The 25,346-nt window shown below is 57.3% G+C and overlaps 1 protein-coding gene across 2 annotated transcripts in view; it reads left to right on the top strand.

The window, feature by feature from the left end:
• Positions 1-25,346, top strand: part of LOC134341440 (gamma-enolase) — a 149,774-nt gene that overhangs the window by 6,256 nt on the left and 118,172 nt on the right. For both annotated transcript variants that reach the window (XM_063039296.1, XM_063039295.1), the window contains exons 2-6: positions 3,026-3,125; positions 4,832-4,927; positions 6,618-6,676; positions 10,908-10,977; positions 11,518-11,651. In XM_063039296.1, coding sequence (XP_062895366.1) covers positions 3,041-3,125; positions 4,832-4,927; positions 6,618-6,676; positions 10,908-10,977; positions 11,518-11,651 — 444 coding nt within the window. In that variant the 5' untranslated portion in view covers positions 3,026-3,040. The remainder of the gene's footprint in view (positions 1-3,025; positions 3,126-4,831; positions 4,928-6,617; positions 6,677-10,907; positions 10,978-11,517; positions 11,652-25,346) is intronic.

The following is a 25,346-nucleotide window of genomic DNA, read 5'->3' as shown; positions in this document are numbered from 1 at the left end:
CTCCTCCCCCTCTCCCCCTCCTCCCCCCTCCTCCCCTCTCCCCCTCTCTCCTCCTCCCTTCTCCCTACTTCCCTCACACTTTCCCTCTCACCCCCTCTCCCCCCTCTCCCCCCTCTCCCCCTCTCCCCGCTCTCCCCCTCTCCCCCCTCTCCCCCTCTCTCCCCCTCTCTCCCCCTCTCTCCCCCTCTCCCCCTCCCTTCTCCCTACTTCCCTCACCCTTTCCCTCTCACCCCCTCTCCCCCCTCTCCCCCCTCTCCCCCCTCCCCCTCTCTCCTCCCCCTCTCTCCTCCCCTCTCCCCCCTCTCCCCCTCTCCCCCCTCTCCCCCTCTCCCCCCTCTCCCCCTCCCCCTCTCCCCCTCTCCCCCTCTCCCCCCTCTCCCCCTCTCCCCCCTCTCCTCCCCCTCTCCCCCTCCCTTCTCTCTACTTCCCTCACCCTTTCCCTCTCCCCCCTCTCCCCCCCTGCCCCTTCTTTCCCCATCCCCCCTCTCTCCCCATCCCCCCTCTCTCCCCCTCCCCCCTCTCTCCTCCCCCCCTCCCCCTCTCCCCCTCTCCCCCCTCTCCCCCCTCTCCTCATCCCCTCTCTGTCCCTCTTTGCCTCTCCCTCCCTCGCTGTCTCTCTCTGTCTCTCTGTTTCACACCTCTCCACTTTCTCCCCCCTTCTCCCTACCTCCCTCACACTTTCCCTCCCCTTCCCTCTCTTCCTTCCCCCTCCCTCTTCCTCCCTCTTCCTCCCCCTTCCTCCCCCTTCCTCCCCCTTCCTCCCCCTTCATCCCCCTCCCCTCCCCTCCTCCCTCTTCCTCCCCCTTCATCCCCCTCCCCTCCCCTCCTCCCTCTTCCTCCCTCTTCCTCCCCCTTCATCCCCCTCCCCTCCCCTCCTCCCTCTTCCTCCCTCTTCCTCCCCCTTCATCCCCCTCCCCTCCCCTCCTCCCTCTTCCTCCCTCTTCCTCCCCCTTCCTCCCCTTCCTCCCCCTCCTCCCCCTTCCTCCCCCTTCCTCCCCTTCCTCCCCCTCCCTCCCCTTCCTCTCTCCTCCCTCCCCTTCCCCTCTCCTCCTTCCCCCTCTCCCCCTCCCTCTCCCTCTCCCCCTCCCCCTCCCCTCCCCCTCTCTCTCCCTCTCCCTCCCCTCCCCCTCTCTCTCCCTCTCCCTCTCCCCTCCCCCTCCCCCTCCCCTCCCCCTCTCTCTCCCCCTCCCCTCTCCCCTCCCCTTCCTCTCCCCCTTCCCCCTCTCCCTCTCCCTCTCCCTCTCTCCCCCTCTCCCTCTCTCCCCCTCTCCCCCTCCCTCTCCCCCTCTCCCTCTCCCTCTCTCCCCCTCTCCCTCTCCCTCTCTCCCCCTCTCCCTCTCCCTCTCTCCCCCTCTCCCCCTCCCTCTCCCCCTCTCCCTCTCCCTCTCCCCCTCTCCCTCTCCCCCTCTCCCTCTCTCCCCCTCTCCCTCTCCCTCTCTCCCCCCTCCCTCTCCCTCTCTCCCCCTCTCCCTCTCCCTCTCCCTCTCCCCCTCTCCCTCTCCCTCTCTCCCCCTCTCCCTCTCTCCCCCTCTCCCTCTCCCTCTCTCCCCCTCTCCCCCTCCCTCTCCCCCTCTCCCTCTCCCTCTCTCCCCCTCTCCCTCTCCCTCTCTGCCCCTCTCCCCCTCCCTCTCCCCCTCTCCCTCTCCCTCTCTCCCCCTCTCCCTCTCCCCCTCTCCCTCTCCCTCTCTCCCCCTCTCCCTCTCCCCCTCTCCCTCTCCCTCTCCCTCTCCCCGCTGATATGTTTGTGCTCAGTGGAGGGTGAACTAATTGAGCTTTTTTTCCCCAGACTAGTGGAGACTCTCTCTGCCTCATCCCTCTGTCAGTCTCGACCCGGGCCCTCCCTCAGACCCCTCTCAGGCACCTCCCACGTCCGGCCCTCTCTCTCCCTCCCCCTCCCCCTTCCACCCTGGCTCTCCTTTGCACCTCTCCCTCAGAATTCTCCCTCCCTCAGACCTCAGCCTCTCGCAACCCCCCCCCCTCACTCTCTCCCTCCCTCCCTCGGTTCGCTGTCTTCTGTCTTTGGCACCCCCTCTCCGGCTCTCAGCCCCCACTCGCTCTTGTCCTCCTCACCCCCTCCCTCGCCCCTCGACTCTCTCCTTTGGATCTCTGCTTACCTCGGGATTCTCCCTGTCCCTCGGTCCTCTGTCGCCTTCGTTCCTCCCTCATACCTCTGTCCTCCCTCCCCCCCCGAACTCCCTCGGCCCCTCTGCCTCTCTCCGCCTTCCTCAGCACTCTCTACCCGCCCCTTGGCCCTCTCCCTCCCTCCCTCCCTTCTCCCTTCCTCGGCCTTCCCCTTCCCTCAGCCCGTCCTCTCCACACTCCCTCCCCCACCTCCCCGTTCCAACTACACCCCGTCCCACCCCCCCGTTGGCCCCTCCCCATTCAACCTTCCCCCTCCCACCCCACTACCCCTCTCCCTCCTCCATCCTCCCCTCGCACTCACCACCCGAACCCTCCTCATTCAACCCTCCCCCTCCTCTCACACTCCTCCCTTCTCCCCTTCCCCCATTCACACCTCCCCCTCCCCCACACCCCTCCTCCCACACTCCCCCCTCCTCCTCATTCACCCCTCCCCCTCCCACAACCCCTCCCCCATTCACCCGGCCCCTCCCCTCCCTCACACCCCCTCCTCCCACACTCCCCCTCCCCATTCATCTCTCCCCTCCCCCCACACTCCTACCTCCTCCCCATTCACCTTCCCTCTTCCCCACCCCTCCCCCTCCCTATTCGCCCCACCTCTCCCCCACCCTCCCTCCTCCCCGTTCACCCCTCCCACTGCCCCTCTCCCTCCCCTTCTCTCCCACTCCCCCCTCCCTCTCGCATTCTCCCTCCCCTCACACTCACTCCTCCCAGACCCCTTCCAATGATCCCTCCCACTCTGCCCCCACCCTCTCCCCCTTCCCACTACCCCCTCCCACTACCCCTCTCCCTCCTCCCCCTCCCTCTCCCACCACCCCAAACCCTCCCTCTCGGGTTCCTGTTGACATGTTGACTCTGTGCCCCCCCCCCGCTCCCCCCCCCCCAGAGCGCGTCAGGAGCCATGTCGATCAGGGAAGTCCACGCTCGTGAGATCCTGGACTCCCGGGGCAACCCCACTGTGGAGGTCGACCTGCAGACTGACAAAGGTGAGGGTGCTTCCATTTCCCTCCCCCGCGTGCGGGTCCCAGAGGTCGCGGAGGTCGGGGTCGGGGTCGGGGACGAGGGTCCGCAAGGTCAGGGGTGACTCGATGGACCCCTCAGTAATAATCAATAACGTGGGCTGCCTTAATGACTATCGCCCGGGAGCTCTCACGTTGACAGCGATGAAACGCTTTGAGAGGCCGGTCATGACCAGACTGATCTCCTGCCTCAGCGAGGACCTGGCACATTGCAATTTGCCCATCGCCACAATCGGTCAACGGCAGACGCAATCTCAATGGCTCTCCACACGGCCTTAGACCACCTGGACAATACAAATACCAGGATGCTGTTCATCGACTATAGCTCAGCACTTAACACTATCATTCCCACAAGCCTGACTGAGAAGTTACAGAACCTGGGCCTCTGTACCTCCCTCTGCAATTAGATCCTCGACTTCCTAACCGGAAGAGCACAGTCTGTGCGGATTGGTGATAACATCTCCTCCTCGCTGACGATCGACACTGGTGCACCTCAGGGGTGTGTGCTTAGCCCACTGCTCTACTCTCTGTATACACATGACTGTGTGGCCAGGCACAGCTCAAACACCATCTACAAACTTGCTGACGATACAACCATCGTTGGTAGGATCTCAGGTGGTGACGGGAGGGCGTACAGGAGCGAGATGTGCCAACTAGTGGAATGGTGCCCCAGAAACAACCTGGCCCTCAACGTCAGTCAGACCAAAGAGCTGATTGTGGACTTCAGGAAGGGTGAGACGAGGGAACACGTACCCATCCTCAGAGAGGGATCAGAAGTGGAGAGAGTGAGCAGCTTCAAGTTCCCGGGTGTCAAGATCCCTGAGGATCTGACCTGGTCCCAACACATCGATGTAGTTATAAAGAAGGCAAGACAGCAGCTATACTTTATCAGGAGTTTGAAGAGATTTAGCATGTCAACAAATACACACAAAAACTTCTCTAGTTGTACGGTGGAGAGCATTCTGACAGGCTGCATCACTGTCTGGTACGGAGGGGCTACTGCACAGGACCGAAAGAAGCTGCAGAGGGTTGTAAATCTAGTCGGCTCCATCTTGGGCTCTCGCCGACAAAGTACCCGGGACATCTTCAGGGAGCGGTGTCTCAGAAAGGCAGCGTCCATGATTAAGGGCCCTCCAGCACCCAGGGCTTGTCCCTTTTCTCACTGTCACCGTCAGGTAGGAGGTACAGGAGCCTGAAGACACACACTCAGCGATTCAGGAACAGCTTCTTCCCCTCCGCCGTCCCATTCCTGAACAAACACTACCTCACTTTTTTAATGTATATTATTTCTGTTTTTGCGTGATTTTTAAAAATCTATTCGATATACGTAATTGATTATATTTTATTTTATTTATATTTTTTTCTCTCTCTCTGCTCGATCATGTGTTGCATTGAACTGCTGCTGCTAAGTTCACAAATTTCACGTCACATGCCGGTGATAATAAATCTCCCCGTCTCTCCCCAATACCCCTCCCTCTCCCACTCCCTCCTTCTCCCTCTCTCTCTCCCTCCCTCTCTCCCTCCCTCCCTCTCTCTCCTTCCCTCACCGCCTCTTTCTCCTCTCTCACTCCCTCCCTTCCTCCCTCTCTCTCTTTCTAACTCCCTCTCCCTCCACCCCTCTGTCTCTCCCCCTCCCTCCCTCTCCCTCCCTTTTTCTCCCCCTCTCCCCCCAGGTCTGTTCCGAGCTGCTGTCCCCAGCGGGGCCTCCACTGGGATCTACGAAGCTCTCGAACTGCGAGACAATGACAAGTCCCGTTACATGGGGAAAGGTGAGGTCACGTTCCCCAGCTCCTCTTCGTCCCCCTCCTGATCTCTGTCACCCCCTCCCTCCCCTACGCCCTCCCCGTCTCCGTCACCCCCTCCCTCCCGTACACCCCTCCCCGTCTCCGTCGCCCCCTCCCTCCCCATGCCCCTCCCCGTCTCCATCACCCCCTCCCTCCCCTACGCCCCTCCCCGTCTCCGTCACCCCCTCCCTCCCGTACACCCCTCCCCGTCTCCGTCACCCCCTCCCTCCCCTACGCCCCTCCCCGTCTCCGACACCCCCTCCCTCCCCTACTCCCCCATCTCCATCACCCCCTCCCTCCCCTACACCCCTCCCCGTCTCCGTCGCCCCCTCCCTCCCCTACGCCCCTCCCCGTCTCCATCACCCCCTCCCTCCCCTACGCCCCTCCCCGTCTCCGTCACCCCGTCCCTCCCCTACTCCCCTCCCTGTCTCCGTCACACCCTCCCTCCCCTACACCCCTCCCCGTCTCCATCACCCCCTCCCTCCCCTTCTCCCCTCCCCGTCTCCGACACCCCCTCCCTCCCCTACGCCCCTCCCCGTCTCCGTCACCCCCTCCCTCCCCTACGCCCTTCCCCGTCTCCGTCACCCCCTCCCTCCCCTACGCCCCTCCCCGTCTCCGTCACCCCCTCCCTCCCCTACGCCCTTCCCCGTCTCCGTTACCCCCTCCCTCCCCTACGCCCCTCCCCGTCTCCGTCACCCCTCCCTCCCCTTCTCCCCTCCCCGTCTCCGTCACCCCTCACTCCCCTTCTCCCCTCCCCGTCTCCGACACCCCCTCCCTCCCCTACTTCCCCCCCGTCTCCGTCACCCCCTCCCTCCCCTACACCCCTCCCCGTCTCCGTCGCCCCGTCCCTCCCCTACTCCCTTCTCTGTTTCCGTCACCCCCTCCCTCCCCTACACCCCTCCCCGTCTCCGTCGCCCCCTCCCTCCCCTACGCCCCTCTCCGTCTCCATCACCCCCTCCCTCCCCTACGCCCCTCCCCGTCTCCGTCACCCCGTCCCTCCCCTACTCCCCTCCCTGTCTCCGTCACACCCTCCCTCCCCTACACCCCTCCCCGTCTCCATCACCCCCTCCCTCCCCTACTCCCCTCCCCGTCTCCGACACCCCCTCCCTCCCCTACGCCCTTCCCCGTCTCCGTCACCCCCTCCCTCCCCTACGCCCCTCCCCGTCTCCGTCACCCCCTCCCTCCCCTACGCCCCTCCCCGTCTCCGTCACCCCTCCCTCCCCTTCTCCCCTCCCCGTCTCCGTCACCCCTCACTCCCCTTCTCCCCTCCCCGTCTCCGACACCCCCTCCCTCCCCTACTTCCCCCCCCTCTCCGTCACCCCCTCCCTCCCCTACACCCCTCCCCTTCTCCGTCGCCCCGTCCCTCCCCTACTCCCTTCTCTGTTTCCGTCACCCCCTCCCTCCCCTACGCCCCTCCCTGTCTCCGTCACCCCGTCCCTCCCCTACACCCCTCCCTGTCTCCGTCACCCCGTCCCTCCCCTACACCCCTCCCCGTCTCCGTCACCCCCTCCCTCCCCTACACCCCTCCCCGTCTCCGTCACCCCGTCCCTCCCCTACTCCCCTCCCTGTCTCCGTCACCCCGTCCCTCCCCTACACCCCTCCCCGTCTCCGTCACCCCCTCTCTCCCCTATGCCCCCACCCGTCGTTAACTGTTTCCTCTCTGACTGCCCCCCAGGGGTCCTTCAGGCTGTCAGGCACATTAACCAGGTGATCGGACCCTCTCTCATTGCGAAGGTGAGGCTGTCGTCCCGGGGGGGGGGCGAGGGCGGGGCCGGGGTGGGGTGGGTTTCTTTGGGGAGGGAGGGGCTGCGGGGAAGGTGAACGGGTGCTGGACTCCCCCCTCCCCCTCGCCCCCCGTGTCTCAGGTTCCTCGGAGTCACAGGCAAGGCGGCCAAACGCACTGCCACCAGTCGTTTCCGTCGCCGCGACAGGAGCGGGGGAAGGGGGAACTCGGTGATGCAGGAGTGGCAGAGCAGATTTGATGGGCTGAATGGCCTGATACTATCGCCCGGGAGCTCTCACGACTGATCTCCTGCCTCAGCAGGAACATGGGGCCACTGCAATTTGCCCATCGCCACAATCGGTCAACGGCAGACGCAATCTCAATCGCTCTCCACACGGCCTTAGAACGCCCCGGGTAATCCAAGCACCTATGTCAGGATGCTGTTCTTCAACTATTTTTTAGTCATCCGTTAGTCTCGTGAGACCAGGGATTTGCGCCTTGGAAGGTTTCCAGGACGCAGGCCTGGGCAAGGTTGTATGGAAGACCGGCAGTTGCCCATGCTGCAAGTCTCCCCTCTCCACGCCACCGACGTTGTCCAAGGGAAGGGCACTAGGACCCAGATGTTGTCCAAGGGAAGGGCACTAGGACCCACACAGCTTGGCACCGGTGTCGTCGTGGTTAAGTGCCTTGCTCAAGGACACAACACGCTGTCTCGGCCAAGTCTCGAACTGGCGACCTTCAGATCACTGGACCAACTAGCCCTAACCACTTGGCAACTATAGCTCAGCATTTAACACCATCATTCCCACAATCCTGACCGAGAAGTTGCAGAACCTGGGCCTCTGTACCTCCCTCTGCAATTGGATCCTCGACTCCTAACTGGAAGACGACAGTCCGTGTGGATTGGTGATAATACCTCCTCCTTGCTGACGATCGACACTGGTGCACCTCAGGGGTGTGTGCTTAGCCCACTGCTCTACTCTCTGTATACACATGACTGTGTGGCCAGGCACAGCTCAAACACCATCTACAAACTTGCTGACGATACAACCATCGTTGGTAGGATCTCAGGTGGTGACGGGAGGGCGTACAGGAGTGAGAGATGTGCCAACTAGTGGAATGGAGCCCCAGCAACAACCTGGCCCTCAACGTCAGTCAGACCAAAGAGCTGATTGTGGACTTCAGGAAAAGTCAGACGAAGGAACACATCCTAAATATGTGTATATATATTGTATATTAAAAAAGTGAGGTAGTGTTTGTTCAGGAATGGGACGGCGGAGGGGAATAAGCTGTTCCTGAATCGCTGAGTGTGTGTCTTCAGGCTCCTGTACCTCCTACCTGATGGTAACAGTGAGAAAAGGGACAAGCCCTGGGTGCTGGAGGGTCCTTAATCATGGACGCTGCCTTTCTGAGACACCGCTCCCTGAAGATGTCCCGGGTACTTTGTCGGCGAGAGCCCAAGATGGAGCCGACTAGATTTACAACCCTCTGCAGCTTCTTTCGGTCCTGTGCAGTAGCCCCTCCGTACCAGACAGTGATGCAGCCTGTCAGAATGGTACAACTAGAGAAGTTTTCGAGTGTATTTGCCAAATCGCTTCAAACTCCTAATAAAGTACAGTCACTGTCTTGCATTCTTTATAACTACATCGATGTGTTGGGACCAGGTCAGATCCTCAGAGATCTTGACACCCGGGAACTTGAAGCTGCTCACTCTCTCCACTTCTGATCCCTCTCTGAGGATGGGTACGTGTTCCCTCGTCTCACCCTTCCTGAAGTCCACAATCAGCTCTTTGGTCTGACTGACGTTGAGGGCCAGGTTGTTGCTGGGGCACCATTCCACTAGTTGGCATATCTCGCTCCTGTACGCCCTCCCGTCACCACCTGAGATTCTACCAACGATGGTTGTATCGTCAGCAAGTTTGTAGATGGTGTTTGAGCTGTGCCTGGCCACACAGTCATGTGTATACAGAGAGTAGAGCAGTGGGCTAAGCACACACCCCTGAGGTGCAACAGTGTCGATCGTCAGCAAGGAGGAGATGTTAGAAACAGAAAACCTACAGCACAATACAGGCCCTTCGGCCTACAAAGTTATGCGATGCGGTGTGGAAATTCTGGGCAGTTTCTGGAGTAGGTTACGTGGTTGGCACAACATTGTGGGCCGTAGATGCCATCTAAAATTTGCTGACGATACAACCATCGTTGGTAGAATCTCAGGTGGGGACGGGAGGGCGTACAGGAGTGAGATGTGCCAACTAGTGGAGTGGTGCCCCAGCAACAACCTGGCCCTCAACGTCAGTCAGACCAAAGAGCTGATTGTGGACTTCAGGAAGGGTGAGACGAGGGAACACGTACCCATCCTCAGAGAGGGATCAGAAGTGGAGAGAGTGAGCAGCTTCAAGTTCCCGGGTGTCAAGATCCCTGAGGATCTGACCTGGTCCCAACACATCGATGTAGTTATAAAGAATGCAAGACAGCGGCTGTACTTTATCAGGAGTTTGAAGCGATTTGGCAAATACACTCGAAAACTTCTCTAGTTGTACCATTCTGACAGGCTGCATCACTGTCTGGTACGGAGGGGCTACTGCACAGGACCGAAAGAAGCTGCAGAGGGTTGTAAATCTAGTCGGCTCCATCTTGGGCTCTCGCCGACAAAGTACCCGGGACATCTTCAGGGAGCGGTGTCTCAGAAAGGCAGCGTCCATGATTAAGGACCCTCCAGCACCCAGGGCTTGTCCCTTTTCTCACTGTTACCATCAGGTAGGAGGGTACAGGAGCCTGAAGACACACACTCAGTGATTCAGGAACAGCTTCTTCCCCTCCGCCGTCCCATTCCTGAACAGACAATGAACCCTTGAGACACAACCTCACTACCATCTTAATTTCTGTTATCGCCCTGCTATTTAATTCAACTATTTAACAGACAGATAAAAATCCACCTTAATTCAGTCCTTGCCCTGTTATTCTGTCACTAAATGCACTGGGGGCTCGAAGTTAACGAACGTCTCGACATACGCCGGTGATAGGAAACATGTGATGGTTTTTGATGCTCACAGTCTTTTTCGTGGGACCCTGGATCGAGCTGCCTGAAGCAGGAACGACTGCAGCCGGGCACGGGGAGGGAGGGCAGAGGACAGAGGGGATTATGGGACGAACCCCTCCCTTCCCGCCGCCCTGGGGCAGTACATTGGGACGAGCACCGTGGCTAGCAGGGGCCTGACCGGCCAAAGGGCACAGATTGAGTGGACGTGGAGAGGATGTTTCCTGTAGTGGGGAAGTCTAGGACCAGAGGACACAGATAGAATGGATGTGGAGAGGTTGTTTCCTATAATGGAGAAGTCTAGGACCAGAAGACACAGATAGAGTGGACGTGGAGAGGATGTTTCCTGTAGTGGGGGAGTCTAGGACCAGAGGACACAGATAGAGTGGATGGGGAGAGGATGTTTCCTGTAGTGGGGGAGTCTAGGGCCAGAGGACACAAATAGAGTGGATGTGGAGAGGATGTTTCCTATAGTGGGGGAATCTAGGACCAGAGGACACAGATAGAGTGGATGTAGAGAGGATGTTTCCTGTAGTGGGGGAGTCCAGGACCAGAGGATACAGATAGAGTGGATGTGGAGAGGATGTTTCCTGTCATGGGGGGAGTCTAGGACCAGAGGACACAGATAGAGTGGATGTGGAGAGGATGTTTCCTGTAGTGGGGGGAGTCTGGGACCAGAGGGCACAGATAGAGTGGATGTGGAGAGGATGTTTCCTGCAGTGGGGGAGTCTAGGACCAGAGGACACAGATAGAGTGGATGTGGAGAGGATGTTTCCTGTAGTGGGGGAGTCTGGGACCAGAGGGCACAGCCTCAGAATGGAGGGACATCGATTTAGAACAGAGACGAGGAGGAATTTCCTTAGCCAGAGGGTGGGCGAGTCTGTGGAATTCGTTGCCACAGATGGATGCGGAGGCCAAGTCGTTGGGAGTAATTAAAGGGGAGGCTGATGGGCTCTTAATCAGTTCAGGACGTCAAAGGTTACGGGGAGAAGTCAGGAGAACGGGGTCGAGAGGGATAGTATATCGGCCGTGATGGGATGGCGGGGCATGGTTGATGGGCCGAGTGGCCGCCTTCTTCTGTGGATTCTGGCAGCAGGGATTGAGGAAAGTGTTGAGAGGGAGGGAGGCGGTGGTGGGAGGGTTTCTGGAGCTGTATCTCTCACACACACTGACGCCCAAAGCCTCTAATCCCTCTCCTTCGGCAGGATATCCCTGTGACCGATCAGGAGCGCATCGACCAGCTCATGTTGGACCTGGACGGGACAGAGAACAAGTGTGAGTCAAGGCCACCACCCTCCCTCCCATTGCCCCCTCCTCTGTCCCTCTCTCCCTCAGAGAGCCTGTCTCCTCCCCCGCACGATGCCTCACCCTCTCCTTTCCCTCCCCACCTTGACCCCACCTCCCCCAACATGACGCGGCCCCTCCAATCTCCCTCACGCCCCATCCTTCCTGCCGCTGTCCACTCCTCCCTACCCCTTACCCGGCCTCTTCCCAAAATCCCCTCCGGCCCTCCCTCACCTCCACTCCTCGGCCCTCCCACAAGTAAGGACCGTCCCCACCCTCCTCCTCCGATATAACCCAGTCTAGAGCGTCACAAACTCGTGACTGAGGTTCCCTCCTCACTCGAGCCACACACGCCACTGCCCAATCCAATGGACACCCCCTCCGTCTGCCCGATTGAACCCCTCTCGGAAGTTCATCCGAAAACTCCCCACCGACCCGCGACGTTCCCCTCCTCCAGCCGATCCGTGCTCCCTGAGCCGATGGTTCTGCTCCGACTGGCTGACCCGCCATGCTCTCGCTTCTCCTCGGCAGCCAGGTACGGGGCGAACGCCATCCTCGGGGTCTCTCTGGCGGTCTGCAAGGCGGGGGCTGCGGAGAAGGGAATCCCCCTGTACCGCCACATCGCGGAGCTGGCCGGCAACTCCGAGGTGGTCCTCCCGGTCCCGGTGAGTATCAGGTCACACGCCCCCGCTGATACCGAGTCACCGGTCAGTGTGCAGATCTCCCCCTGAGAGAGAGGTACTGAGAGACACCGGTCAGTGTGCAGATATCCCCCTGAGAGAGAGGGTCTGAGAGACACCGGTCAGTGTTACAGATCTCCCCATGAGAGAGAGGGACTGAGAGACACCCGTCAGTGTACAGATCTCCCCCTGAGAGAGAGAGACTGAGAGACACCGGTCAGTGTACAGATCTCCCCCTGAGAGAGAGAGACTGAGAGACACCGGTCAGTGTACAGATCTCCCCCTGAGAGAGAGGGACTGAGAGACACCGGTCAGTGTACAGATCTCCCCCTGAGAGAGAGGGACTGAGAGACACCGGTCAGTGTACAGATCTCCCCCTGAGAGAGAGGGACCGAGAGACACCGGTCAGTGTACAGATCTCCCCCTGAGAGAGAGGGACTGAGAGACACCGGTCAGTGTACAGATCTCCCCCTGAGAGAGATGGTCTGAGAGACACCGGTCAGTGTACAGATCTCCCCCTGAGAGAGAGGGACTGAGAGACACGGGTCAGAGTGCAGATCTCCCCCTGAGAGAAAGGGACTGAGAGACACTGGTCAGTGTACAGATCTCCGCCTGAGAAATGCGGGGACTTAGAAACACAGGTCACTGTACAGATCAACCCCTGGTCGAGACAGCCTGAGAGACTCCGATTATTGTACAGAACTCCCCATGAGAGAGGGGGACTTAGAGACACCGGTCAGCGTACAGATCTTCCCCTGAGAGAGAGGGACAGAGAGACACCAGTCAGCTACAAATCACCCCCTGACAGAGAGGGTCTGAGAGACACCGGTCTGTCTACAGATCTTCCCCTGAGAGAGAGGGACTGACAGACACTCGTCAGTGTACAGATCTCCCCCTGAGAGAGAGGGTCTTAGAGACACCGATCAGAGTACAAATTTCCCCCTGAAGAGATGGACTGACGGACACCGGTCAGTGTACAGATCTTTCCCTGAGAGAGAGAGATTGAGACAAACTGGTCTTTGTACAGATCTCCCCCTGCGAGAGAGGGACCGAGAAACACCGGTCAGTGCACAGATCTCCCCCTCAGTGAGAGGGGTCAGGGTACAGTTATCCCCTTGAGAAAGGGACTGAGAGACACAAGTCAGTGTACAGATCTCCCCCTGAGAGAGAGGGACTGAGAGACACCGGTCAGTGTACAAATCTCCCCCTGAAGAGAGGGACTGACGGGCACCGGTCAGTGTACAGATCTTCCCCTGAGAGAAGGGATTGAGACATACTGGTCGGTGTACAGATCTCCCCCTGAGAGAGAGGGACTGAGAGAAACCGGTCAGTGTGCAGTTCCCCCCTTGAGAAAGAGGGACTGAGAGTCACTAGTCAGTGTACAGATCTCCCCCTAGAGAGAGAGGGACAAAGAGACACTGGTCAGTGTACAGATCTCACCCTGAGAGAGAGGGACTGAGAGACACCGGTCAGTGCACAGATCTCCCCCTAGAGAGAGAGGGACAAAGAGACACTGGTCAGTGTACAGATCTCACCCTGAGAGAGAGGGACCGAGAGACACCGGTCAGTGCACAGATCTCCCCCTGAGTGAGAGGGACTGAGAGAAACCACTCAGTGTACAGTTCTCTCCTTGAGAAAGGGACTGAGAGACACTGGTCAGTGTGCAGATCTCACCCTGAGAGAGAGGGACTGAGAGATACCAGTCAGTGTACAGATCTCCCTCTGAGTGAGAGGGACAGAGAGACACCAGTCTGCTACAAATCACCCCCTGACAGAGAGGGTCTGAGAGACACCGGTCTGTGTACAGGTCTCCCCCTGAGAGAGAGGGTCTGATAGACACCGGTCAGTGTACAGGTCTCCCCCTGAGAGAGAGGGACTGAGAGACACCGGTCAGTGTACCGATCTACCCCTGAGAGAGAGGGACTGAGAGACACCGGTCAGTGTACAGATCTACCCCTGAGAGAGAGGGTCTGAGAGACACCGGTCAGTTTACAGATCTCCCCCTGCGTGAGATGAACTGACAAACACTGGTCAGTGTGCAGATCTCCCCCTGAGACAGAGGGACTGGGAGACAACGGTCAGTGTACAGATCTCCCCCTGAGAGAGAGGGACTGAGAGACACTGGTCAGTATACAGATCTCACCCTGAGTGAGAGGGACTGAGAGACCTGTCAGTTTACAGATCTCCCCCTGAGAGAGAGGGACTGAGAGACACCGGGCTGTGTACAGATCTCTCCTTGAGAGAGAGGGACTGAGAGACACTGGTCAGTGTGCAGATCTCCCTCTGAGAGACAGGGACCGAGAGACACCGGTCAGTGTGCAGATCACCGCCTGAGAGAGAGGGACTGACAGACACTGGTCAGTGTACAGATCTCCCCCTGAGTGAGAGGGACAGAGAGACACTGGTCAGTGTACAGATCTCCCCCTGAGAGAGAGGATCTGAGAGATACCTGTCAGTGTACAGATCTCCCCCTGAGTGAGAGGGACAGAGAGACACCGGTCAGCTACAAATCACCCACTGACAGAGAGGGTCTGAGAGACACCGGTCTGTCTACAGATCTTTCCCTGAGTGAGAGGGACTGAATGATACCAGTCAGTGTACAGATCTCCCCCTGAGAGAGAGGGACTGAGAGACACCAGTCAGTGTACAGATCTCCCCGTGAGAGAGATGGACTGAGAGACACCAGTCAGTGTACATATCTCCCCCTGAAATTGAGGGACTGAGAGTCACCGGTTAGTGTACAGATCTCCCCCAGAGAGAGAGGGACAGAGAGACACCGGTCAGTGCACAGATCTCCCCCTGAGTGAGAGGGTCTGAGAGAAACCGGTCAGTGTGCAATTCTCCCATTGAGAAAGAGTGACTGAGAGACTCTTGTCAGTGTACACATCTCCCCGTGAAACAGAGGGACTGAGAGACAGTAGTCAGTGTCCAGATCTCCCCCTGAGAGAGAGGTACTGAGAGACACCGGTCAGTGTACAGATCTCCCCCTGAGAGAGAGGGACTGAGAGACACCGGTCAGTGTACAGATCTCCCTCTGAGAGAGACAGAGAGAGGAACTGAGAGACACCGGTCACTGTACCGATCTTCCCCTGAGTGAGATGAACTGACAAACACTGGTCAGTGTACAAATCTTCCCCTGAGAGAGAGAGAGGGACTGAGAGACACCAGTCATGTACAGATCTCCCCCTGAGAGAGATGGGCTGAGAGACGCCGGTCAGTGTACAGATCTCCCCCCGAGAGTGAGGGTCTGAGAGACACCGGTCAGTGTACAGATCTTCCCCTGAGAGAGAGGGACTGAGAGACACCAGACAGTGTACAGATCTCCCCCTCAGAGAGAGGGGCTGAGAGATACCGGTCAGTATACAGGTCTCCCCCTGATAAAGAGGGACTGAGAGACACTGGTGAGTGTACAGATCTCCCCCTGAGAGAGAGGGTCTGTGACACACCGGTCAGTGTACAGATCTCCCCCTAAAGAGAGAGGGACTGAGAGACACCGGTCAGTGTACAGATCTTCCCCTGAGAGAGAGGGTCTGAGAGACACCGGTCAGTGTACAGATCTCCCCCTGAGAGAGAGGGACAGAGAGACACCGGTCAGTGTACAGATCTTCCCCTGAGAGAGAGTGTCTGAGAGACACCGGTCAGTGTACAGATCTCCCCCTGAGAGAGAGGGACTGAGAGACACCAGTCAGTGTACAGATCTCCCCTGAGAGAGAGGGACTGAGAGACACCGGTCAGTGTACAGATCTCCCCTGAGAGAGAGGGACTGAGAGACACCGGTCAGTGTGCAGATCTCCCCTTGAGAGAGAGGGGCTGAGAGGCACGGGTCTGTGTATACATCTCCCCCTGAGATAGTGGGACTGAGAGATACCGGTCAGTATACAGATCTCCCCCTGATAAAGAGGGACTGAGAGACACTGGTCAGCGTGCAGATCTCCCCCTGAGAGAGAGAGAGAGGGACTGAGAGACACAGGTCAGAGTGCAGATCTCCCCCTGAAGAGAGGGACTGACGGGCACCGGTCAGTGTACAGATCTTCCCCTGAGAGAAGGGATTGAGACATACTGGTCGGTGTACAGATCTCCCCCTGAGAGAGAGGGACTGAGAGAAACCGGTCAGTGTGCAGTTCCCCCCTTGAGAAAGAGGGACTGAGAGACACTAGTCAGTGTACAGATCTCCCTCTGAGAGACAGGGACTGAGAGACACCGGTCAGTGTACAGATCTCCCCCTAGAGAGAGAGGGACAAAGAGACACTGGTCAGTGTACAGATCTCACCCTGAGAGAGAGGGACCGAGAGACACCGGTCAGTGCACAGATCTCCCCCTGAGTGAGAGGGACTGAGAGAAACCGGTCAGTGTACAGTTCTCTCCTTGAGAAAGGGACTGAGAGACACTGGTCAGTGTGCAGATCTCCCCCTGAGAGAGAGGGACTGAGAGATACCAGTCAGTGTACAGATCTCCCCCTGAGTGAGAGGGACAGAGAGACACCAGTCTGCTACAAATCACCCCCTGACAGAGAGGGTCTGAGAGACACCGGTCTGTGTACAGGTCTCCCCCTGAGAGAGAGGGTCTGATAGACACCGGTCAGTGTACAGGTCTCCCCCTGAGAGAGAGGGACTGAGAGACACCGGTCAGTGTACCGATCTACCCCTGAGAGAGAGGGACTGAGGGACACCGGTCAGTGTACAGATCTTCCCCTGAGAGAGAGGGTCTGAGAGACACCGGTCAGTGTATAGATCTCCCCTTGAGAGAGAGGGACTGAGTGACACTGGTCAGTGTATAGGCTCCCCCTAAGAAAGAGGGACTGAGAGACACCGGTCAGTTTACAGATCTCCCCTTGCGTGAGATGAACTGACAAACACTGGTCAGTGTGCAGATCTCCCCCTGAGACAGAGGGACTGGGAGACAACGGTCAGTGTACAGATCTCCCCCTGAGAGAGAGGGACTTAAGAGACACCGATCAGTGTACAGATCTCACCCTGAGTGAGAGGGACTGAGAGACACTGGTCAGTATACAGATCTCACCCTGAGTGAGAGGGACTGAGAGACCTGTCAGTTTACAGATCTCCCCCTGAGAGAGAGGGACTGAGAGACACCGGGCTGTGTACAGATCTCCCCTTGAGAGAGAGGGACTGAGAGACAGTAGTCAGTGTACAGATCTCCCCCTGAGAGAGAGGGACTGAGAGACACCGGGCTGTGTACAGATCTCCCCTTGAGAGAGAGGGACTGAGAGACACTGGTCAGTGTGCAGATCTCCCTCTGAGAGACAGGGACCGAGAGACACCGGTCAGTGTGCAGATCACCGCCTGAGAGAGAGGGACTGACAGACACCAGTCAGTGTACAGATCTCCCCCTGAGTGAGAGGGACAGAGAGACACTGGTCAGTGTACAGATCTCCCCCTGAGAGAGAGGAACTGAGAGATACCTGTCAGTGTACAGATCTCCCCCTGAGTGAGAGGGACAGAGAGACACTGGTCAGCTACAAATCACCCACTGACAGAGAGGGTCTGAGAGACACCGGTCTGTCTACAGATCTTTCCCTGAGTGAGAGGGACTGAATGATACCAGTCAGTGTACAGATCTCCCCCTGAGAGAGAGGGACTGAGAGACACCAGTCAGTGTACAGATCTCCCCGTGAGAGAGATGGACTGAGAGACACCAGTCAGTGTACATATCTCCCCCTGAAATTGAGGGACTGAGAGTCACCGGTTAGTGTACAGATCTCCCCCAGAGAGAGAGGGACAGAGAGACACCGGTCAGTGCACAGATCTCCCCCTGAGTGAGAGGGTCTGAGAGAAACCGGTCAGTGTGCAATTCTCCCATTGAGAAAGAGTGACTGAGAGACTCTAGTCAGTGTACACATCTCCCCGTGAAACAGAGGGACTGAGAGACAGTAGTCAGTGTCCAGATCTCCCCCTGAGAGAGAGGTACTGAGAGACACCGGTCAGTGTACAGATCTCCCCCTGAGAGAGAGGGACTGAGAGACACCGGTCAGTGTACAGATCTCCCTCTGAGAGAGAGGGACTGAGAGACACCGGTCAGTGTACTGATCTCCCCCTGAGAAAGAGGGACTGAGAGACACCGGTCAGTGTGCAGATCTCCCCCTGAGAGAGACAGAGAGAGGAACTGAGAGACACCGGTCACTGTACCGATCTTCCCCTGAGTGAGATGAACTGACAAACACTGGTCAGTGTACAAATCTTCCCCTGAGAGAGAGAGAGGGACTGAGAGACACCAGTCATGTACAGATCTCCCCCTGAGAGAGATGGGCTGAGAGACGCCGGTCAGTGTACAGATCTCCCCCCGAGAGTGAGGGTCTGAGAGACACCGGTCAGTGTACAGATCTTCCCCTGAGAGAGAGGGACTGAGAGACACCAGACAGTGTACAGATCTCCCCCTCAGAGAGAGGGGCTGAGAGATACCGGTCAGTATACAGGTCTCCCCCTGATAAAGAGGGACTGAGAGACACTGGTGAGTGTACAGATCTCCCCCTGAGAGAGAGGGTCTGTGACACACCGGTCAGTGTACAGATCTCCCCCTAAAGAGAGAGGGACTGAGAGACACCGGTCAGTGTACAGATCTTCCCCTGAGAGAGAGGGTCTGAGAGACACCGGTCAGTGTACAGATCTCCCCCTGAGAGAGAGGGACAGAGAGACACCGGTCAGTGTACAGATCTTCCCCTGAGAGAGAGTGTCTGAGAGACACCGGTCAGTGTACAGATCTCCCCCTGAGAGAGAGGGACTGAGAGACACCGGTCAGTGTACAGATCTCCCCCTGAGAGAGAGGGACTGAGAGACACCGGTCAGTGTACAGATCTCCCCTTGAGAGAGAGGGGCTGAGAGGCACGGGTCTGTGTATACATCTCCCCCTGAGATAGTGGGACTGAGAGATACCGGTCAGTATACAGATCTCCCCCTGATAAAGAGGGACTGAGAGACACTGGTCAGCGTGCAGATCTCCCCCTGAGAGAGAGAGAGAGGGACTGAGAGACACAGGTCAGTGTACACATCTCCAACTGAGAGAGAGGGTCTGAGAGACACCAGTCAGTGTACAGATCTCCCCCTGAGAGAGAGGGACTGAGAGACACCCGTCAGTGTACTGATCTTCCCCTGAGAGAGAGGGACTGAGAGACACGGGTCAGAGTGCAGATCTCCCCCTGAGAGAAAGGGACTGAGAGACACTGGTCAGTGTACACATCTCCGACTGAGAAATGCGGGGACTTAGAAACACAGGTCACTGTACAGATCAACCCCTGGTCGAGACAGCCTGAGAGACTCCGATTATTGTACAGAACTCCCCATGAGAGAGGGGGACTTAGAGACATCGGTCAGTGTACTGATCTGACCCTGAGAGAGAGGGACTGAGAGACACCGGTCAGTGTACAGATCTCCCCCTGGGAGAGAGGGTCTTGGAGACACCGATCAGAGTACAAATTTCCCCCTGAAGAGAGAGACTGACAGACACTGGTCAGTGTACAAATCTCCCCCTGAGAGAGAGAGAGGGACTGAGAGACACTGGTCGGTGTACAGATGACCCCCTAAGAGAGAGGGACAGAGAGACACCGGTCTGTGTACAGATCTCCCCCTGAGAGAGAGGGACTGACAGACTCTCGTCAGTGTACAGATCTTTCACTGAGAGAGAGAGATTGAGACAAACTGGTCTTTGTACAGATCTCCCCCTGCAAGAGAGGGACCGAGAAACACCGGTCAGTGCACAGATCTCCCCCTGAGTGAGAGGGACTGAGAGAAACCGGTCAGGGTACAGTTATCCCCTTGAGAAAGGGACTGAGAGACACAAGTCAGTGTACAGATCTCCCCCTGAGAGAGAGGGACTGAGAGACACCGGTCAGTGTACAAATCTCCCCCTGAAGAGAGGGACTGACGGGCACCGGTCAGTGTACAGATCTTCCCCTGAGAGAAGGGATTGAGACATACTGGTCGGTGTACAGATCTCCCCCTGAGAGAGAGGGACTGAGAGAAACCGGTCAGTGTGCAGTTCCCCCCTTGAGAAAGAGGGACTGAGAGACACTAGTCAGTGTACAGATCTCCCTCTGAGAGACAGGGACTGAGAGACACCGGTCAGTGTACAGATCTCCCCCTAGAGAGAGAGGGACAAAGAGACACTGGTCAGTGTACAGATCTCACCCTGAGAGAGAGGGACCGAGAGACACCGGTCAGTGCACAGATCTCCCCCTGAGTGAGAGGGACTGAGAGAAACCGGTCAGTGTACAGTTCTCTCCTTGAGAAAGGGACTGAGAGACACTGGTCAGTGTGCAGATCTCACCCTGAGAGAGAGGGACTGAGAGATACCAGTCAGTGTACAGATCTCCCCCTGAGTGAGAGGGACAGAGAGACACCAGTCTGCTACAAATCACCCCCTGACAGAGAGGGTCTGAGAGACACCGGTCTGTGTACAGATCTTCCCCTGAGTGAGAGGGACTGAGTGACACCAGTCAGTGTACAGATCTCCCCCTGAGAGAGAGAGAGAGGGACTGAGAGACACCGGTCAGTGTACAGATCTCCCCCTAAGAGAGAGGGTCTGATAGACACCGGTCAGTGTACAGATCTCCCCCTAAGAGAGAGGGTCTGATAGACACCGGTCAGTGTACCGATCTACCCCTGAGAGAGAGGGACTGAGGGACACCGGTGAGTGTACAGATCTTCCCCTGAGAGAGAGGGTCTGAGAGACACCGGTCAGTGTATAGATCTCCCCTTGAGAGAGAGGGACTGAGTGACACTGGTCAGTGTTTAGACCACCCCCTAAGAAAGAGGGACTGAGAGACACCGGTCAGTTTACAGATCTCCCCCTGAGAATGAGGGACTGAGAGACACCGGTCAGTGTACAGATCTCCCCCTGAGAGAGAGGGACTGAGAGACACCGGGCAGTGTACAGATCTCCCCTTGAGAGAGACGGACTGAGAGACACCGGTCAGTGTACAGATCTCCCCTGAGAGAGAGGGACTGAGAGACACCGGGCAGTGTACAGATCTCCCCTTGAGAGAAAGGGACTGAGTGACACTGGTCAGTGTGCAGATCACCGCCTGAGAGAGAAGGACTGAGAGAGACCAGTCAGTGTACAGGTCTCCACCTGAGTGAGAGGGTCTGAGAGAAACCGGTCAGTGTGCAATTCTCCCCTTGAGAAAGAGTGACTGAGAGACTATAGTCAGTGTACAGATCTCCCCGTGAAACAGAGGGACTGAGAGACAGCAGTCAGTGTCCTGATCTCCCCCTGAGAGAGAGGTACTGAGAGACACCGGTCAGTGTACAGATCTCCCCCTGAGAGAGAGGGACTGAAAGACACCGGTCAGTGTGCAGATCTCCCCCTGAGAGAGACAGAGTGAGGAACTGAGAGACACCGGTCACTGTACCGATCTTCCCCTGAGTGAGATGAACTGACAAACACTGGTCAGTGTACAAATCTTCCCCTGAGAGAGAGAGAGAGGGACTGAGAGACACCAGTCATGTACAGATCTCCCCCTGAGAGAGAGGGGCTGAGAGACACCAGACAGTGTACAGATCTCCCCCTGAGTGAGAGGGACAGAGAGACACCGGTCTGGTACAAATCACCACCTGACAGAGAGGGTCTGAGAGACACCGGTCTGTGTACAGATCTTCCCCTGAGTGAGAGGGACTGAGTGATACCAGTCAGTGTACACATCTCCCCCTGAGAGAGAGGGACTGAGAGACACCGGTCAGTGTGCAGATCTCCCCCTGAGAGAGAGAGAGAGAGGGACTGAGAGACACCGGTCAATGTACAGATCTCCCCCTGAGAGAGAGGGTCTGATAGACACCGGTCAGTGTACAGGTCTCCCCCTGAGAGAGAGGGACAGAGAGACACCGGTCAGTGTAACGATCTACCCCTGAGAGAGAGGGACTGAGGGACACCGGTCAGTGTACAGATCTTCCCCTGAGAGAGAGGGTCTGAGAGACACCGGTCAGTGTATAGATCTCCCCTTGAGAGAGAGGGACTGAGTGACACTGGTCAGTGTATAGGCTCCCCCTAAGAAAGAGGGACTGAGAGACACCGGTCAGTTTACAGATCTCCCCCTGCGTGAGATGAACTGACAAACACTGGTCAGTGTGCAGATCTCCCCCTGAGACAGAGGGACTGGGAGACAACGGTCAGTGTACAGATCTCCCCCTGAGAGAGAGGGACTTAAGAGACACCGATCAGTGTACAGATCTCACCCTGAGTGAGAGGGACTGAGAGACACTGGTCAGTATACAGATCTCACCCTGAGTGAGAGGGACTGAGAGACCCCTGTCAGTTTACAGATCTCCCCCTGAGAGAGAGGGACTGAGAGACACCGGGCTGTGTACAGATCTCCCCTTGAGAGAGAGGGACTGAGAGATACCTGTCAGTGTACAGATCTCCCCCTGAGTGAGAGGGACAGAGAGACACCGGTCAGCTACAAATCACCCACTGACAGAGAGGGTCTGAGAGACACCGGTCTGTCTACAGATCTTTCCCTGAGTGAGAGGGACTGAATGATACCAGTCAGTGTACAGATCTCCCCGTGAGAGAGAGGGACTGAGAGACACCAGTCAGTGGACAGATCTCCCCGTGAGAGAGATGGACTGAGAGACACCAGTCAGTGTACATATCTCCCCCTGAAATTGAGGGACTGAGAGTCACTGGTTAGTGTACAGATCTCCCCCAGAGATAGAGGGACAGAGAGACACCGGTCAGTGCACAGATCTCCCCCTGAGTGAGAGGGTATGAGAGAAACCGGTCAGTGTGCAATTCTCCCCTTGAGAAAGAGTGACTGAGAGACTCTTGTCAGTGTACACATCTCACCGTGAAACAGAGGGACTGAGAGACAGTAGTCAGTGTCCAGATCTCCCCCTGAGAGAGAGGTACTGAGAGACACCGGTCAGTGTACAGATCTCCCACTGAGAGAGAGGGACTGAGAGACACCGGTCAGTGTACAGATCTCCCTCTGAGAGAGAGGGACTGAGAGACAGCGGTCAGTGTACATATCTCCCCCTGAGAGAGAGGGACTGAGAGACACTGGTCAGTGTACTGATCTCCCCCTGAGAAAGAGGGACTGAGAGACACCGGTCAGTGTGCAGATCTCCCCCTGAGAGAGACAGAGAGAGGAACTGAGAGACACCGGTCACTGTACCGATCTTCCCCTGAGTGAGATGAACTGACAAACACTGGTCAGTGTACAAATCTTCCCCTGAGAGAGAGAGAGGGACTGAGAGACACCAGTCATGTACAGATCTCCCCCTGAGAGAGATGGGCTGAGAGACGCCGGTCAGTGTACAGATCTCCCCCGGAGAGTGAGGGTCTGAGACACACCGGTCAGTGTACAGATCTTCCCCCTCAGAGAGAGGGGCTGAGAGATACCGGTCAGTATACAGGTCTCCCCCTGATAAAGAGGGACTGAGAGACACTGGTGAGTGTACAGATCTCCCCCTGAGAGAGAGGTTCTGTGACACACCGGTCAGTGTACAGATCTCCCCCTAAAGAGAGAGGGACTGAGAGACACCGGTCAGTGTACAGATCTTCCCCTGAGAGAGAGGGTCTGAGAGACACCGGTCAGTGTACAGATCTTCCCCTGAGAGAGAGTGTCTGAGAGACACCGGTCAGTGTACAGATCTCCCCATGAGAGAGAGGGACTGAGAGACACCAGTCAGTGTACAGATCTCCCCTGAGAGAGAGGGCCTGAGAGACACCGGTCAGTGTACAGATCTCCCCTGAGAGAGAGGGACTGAGAGACACCGGTCAGTGTACAGATCTCCCCTTGAGAGAGAGGGGCTGAGAGGCACGGGTCTGTGTATACATCTCCCCCTGAGATAGTGGGACTGAGAGATACCGGTCAGTATACAGATCTCCCCCTGATAAAGAGGGACTGAGAGACACTGGTCAGCGTGCAGATCTCCCCCTGAGAGAGAGAGAGAGGGACTGAGAGACACCGGTCAGTGTACAGATCTCCAACTGAGTGAGAGGGACAGAGAGACACCGGTCAGCTACAAATCACCCCCTGACAGAGAGGGTCTGAGAGACACCGGTCTGTGTACAGATCTCCCCTGAGAGAGAGGGACTGAGAGACACCGGTCAGTGTACAGATCTCCCCCTGAGAGAGAGGGACTGAGAGACACCGGTCAGTGTACAGATCTCCCCTTGAGAGAGAGGGGCTGAGAGGCACGGGTCTGTGTATACATCTCCCCCTGAGATAGTGGGACTGAGAGATACCGGTCAGTATACAGATCTCCCCCTGATAAAGAGGGACTGAGAGACACTGGTCAGCGTGCAGATCTCCCCCTGAGAGAGAGAGAGAGGGACTGAGAGACACCGGTCAGTGTACAGATCTCCAACTGAGTGAGAGGGACAGAGAGACACCGGTCAGCTACAAATCACCCCCTGACAGAGAGGGTCTGAGAGACACCGGTCTGTGTACAGACCTTCCCCTGAGTGAGAGGGACTGAGAGAAACCAGTCAGTGTACAGTTCTCCCTCTGAGAGAGGGGGACAGAGAGACACCGGTCAGTGTACAGATCTCCCCGTGAGAGAGATGGACTGAGAGACACCAGTCAGTGTGCATATCTCCCCCTGAAATTGAGGGACTGAGAGTCACCGGTTAGTGTACGGAACTCCCCCTAGAGAGAGAGGGACGGAGAGACACTGGTCAGTATACAGATCTCACCCTGAGTGAGAGGGACTGAGAGACACTGGTCAGTATACAGATCTCACCCTGAGTGAGAGTGACTGAGAGACACCGGGCAGTGTACAGATCTCCCCTTGAGAGAGAGGGACTGAGAGACACCGGTCAGTGTGCAGATCTCCCTCTGAGAGAGAGGGACTGAGAGACACCGGTCAGTGTGCAGATCTCCCTCTGAGAGACAGGGACCGAGAGAAACCGGTCAGTGTGCAGATCACCGCCTGAGAGAGAGGGACTGACAGACACTGGTCAGTGTACAGATCACACCCTAAGAGAGAAGGACTGAGTGAGACCAGTCAGTGTACAGGTCTCCACCTGAGAAAGAGGGACTGAGAGACACCAGTCAGTGTACAGATCTCCCCCTCAGAGAGAGGGACTGAGAGACACTGGTCTGTGTGCAGATCTCCCCCTGAGTGAGAGGGACAGAGAGACACCGGTCTGCTACAAATCACCCACTGACAGAGAGGGTCTGAGAGACACCGGTCTGTCTACAGATCTTTCCCTGAGTGAGAGGGACTGAATGATACCAGTCAGTGTACAGATCTCCCCCTGAGAGAGAGGGACTGAGAGACACCAGTCAGTGGACAGATCTCCCCGTGAGAGAGATGGACTGAGAGACACCAGTCAGTGTACATATCTCCCCCTGAAATTGAGGGACTGAGAGTCACTGGTTAGTGTACAGATCTCCCCCAGAGATAGAGGGACAGAGAGACACCGGTCAGTGCACAGATCTCCCCCTGAGTGAGAGGGTATGAGAGAAACCGGTCAGTGTGCAATTCTCCCCTTGAGAAAGAGTGACTGAGAGACTCTTGTCAGTGTACACATCTCACCGTGAAACAGAGGGACTGAGAGACAGTAGTCAGTGTCCAGATCTCCCCCTGAGAGAGAGGTACTGAGAGACACCGGTCAGTGTACAGATCTCCCACTGAGAGAGAGGGACTGAGAGACACCGGTCAGTGTACAGATCTCCCTCTGAGAGAGAGGGACTGAGAGACAGCGGTCAGTGTACATATCTCCCCC

The sequence above is a fragment of the Mobula hypostoma genome, unplaced genomic scaffold (assembly GCF_963921235.1).
Source record: "Mobula hypostoma unplaced genomic scaffold, sMobHyp1.1 scaffold_67, whole genome shotgun sequence".
Lineage (NCBI taxonomy): Eukaryota > Metazoa > Chordata > Chondrichthyes > Myliobatiformes > Myliobatidae > Mobula > Mobula hypostoma.
Note: the sequence above shows the minus strand (reverse complement) of the source record. Positions and strands in the feature narration are given on the sequence as shown.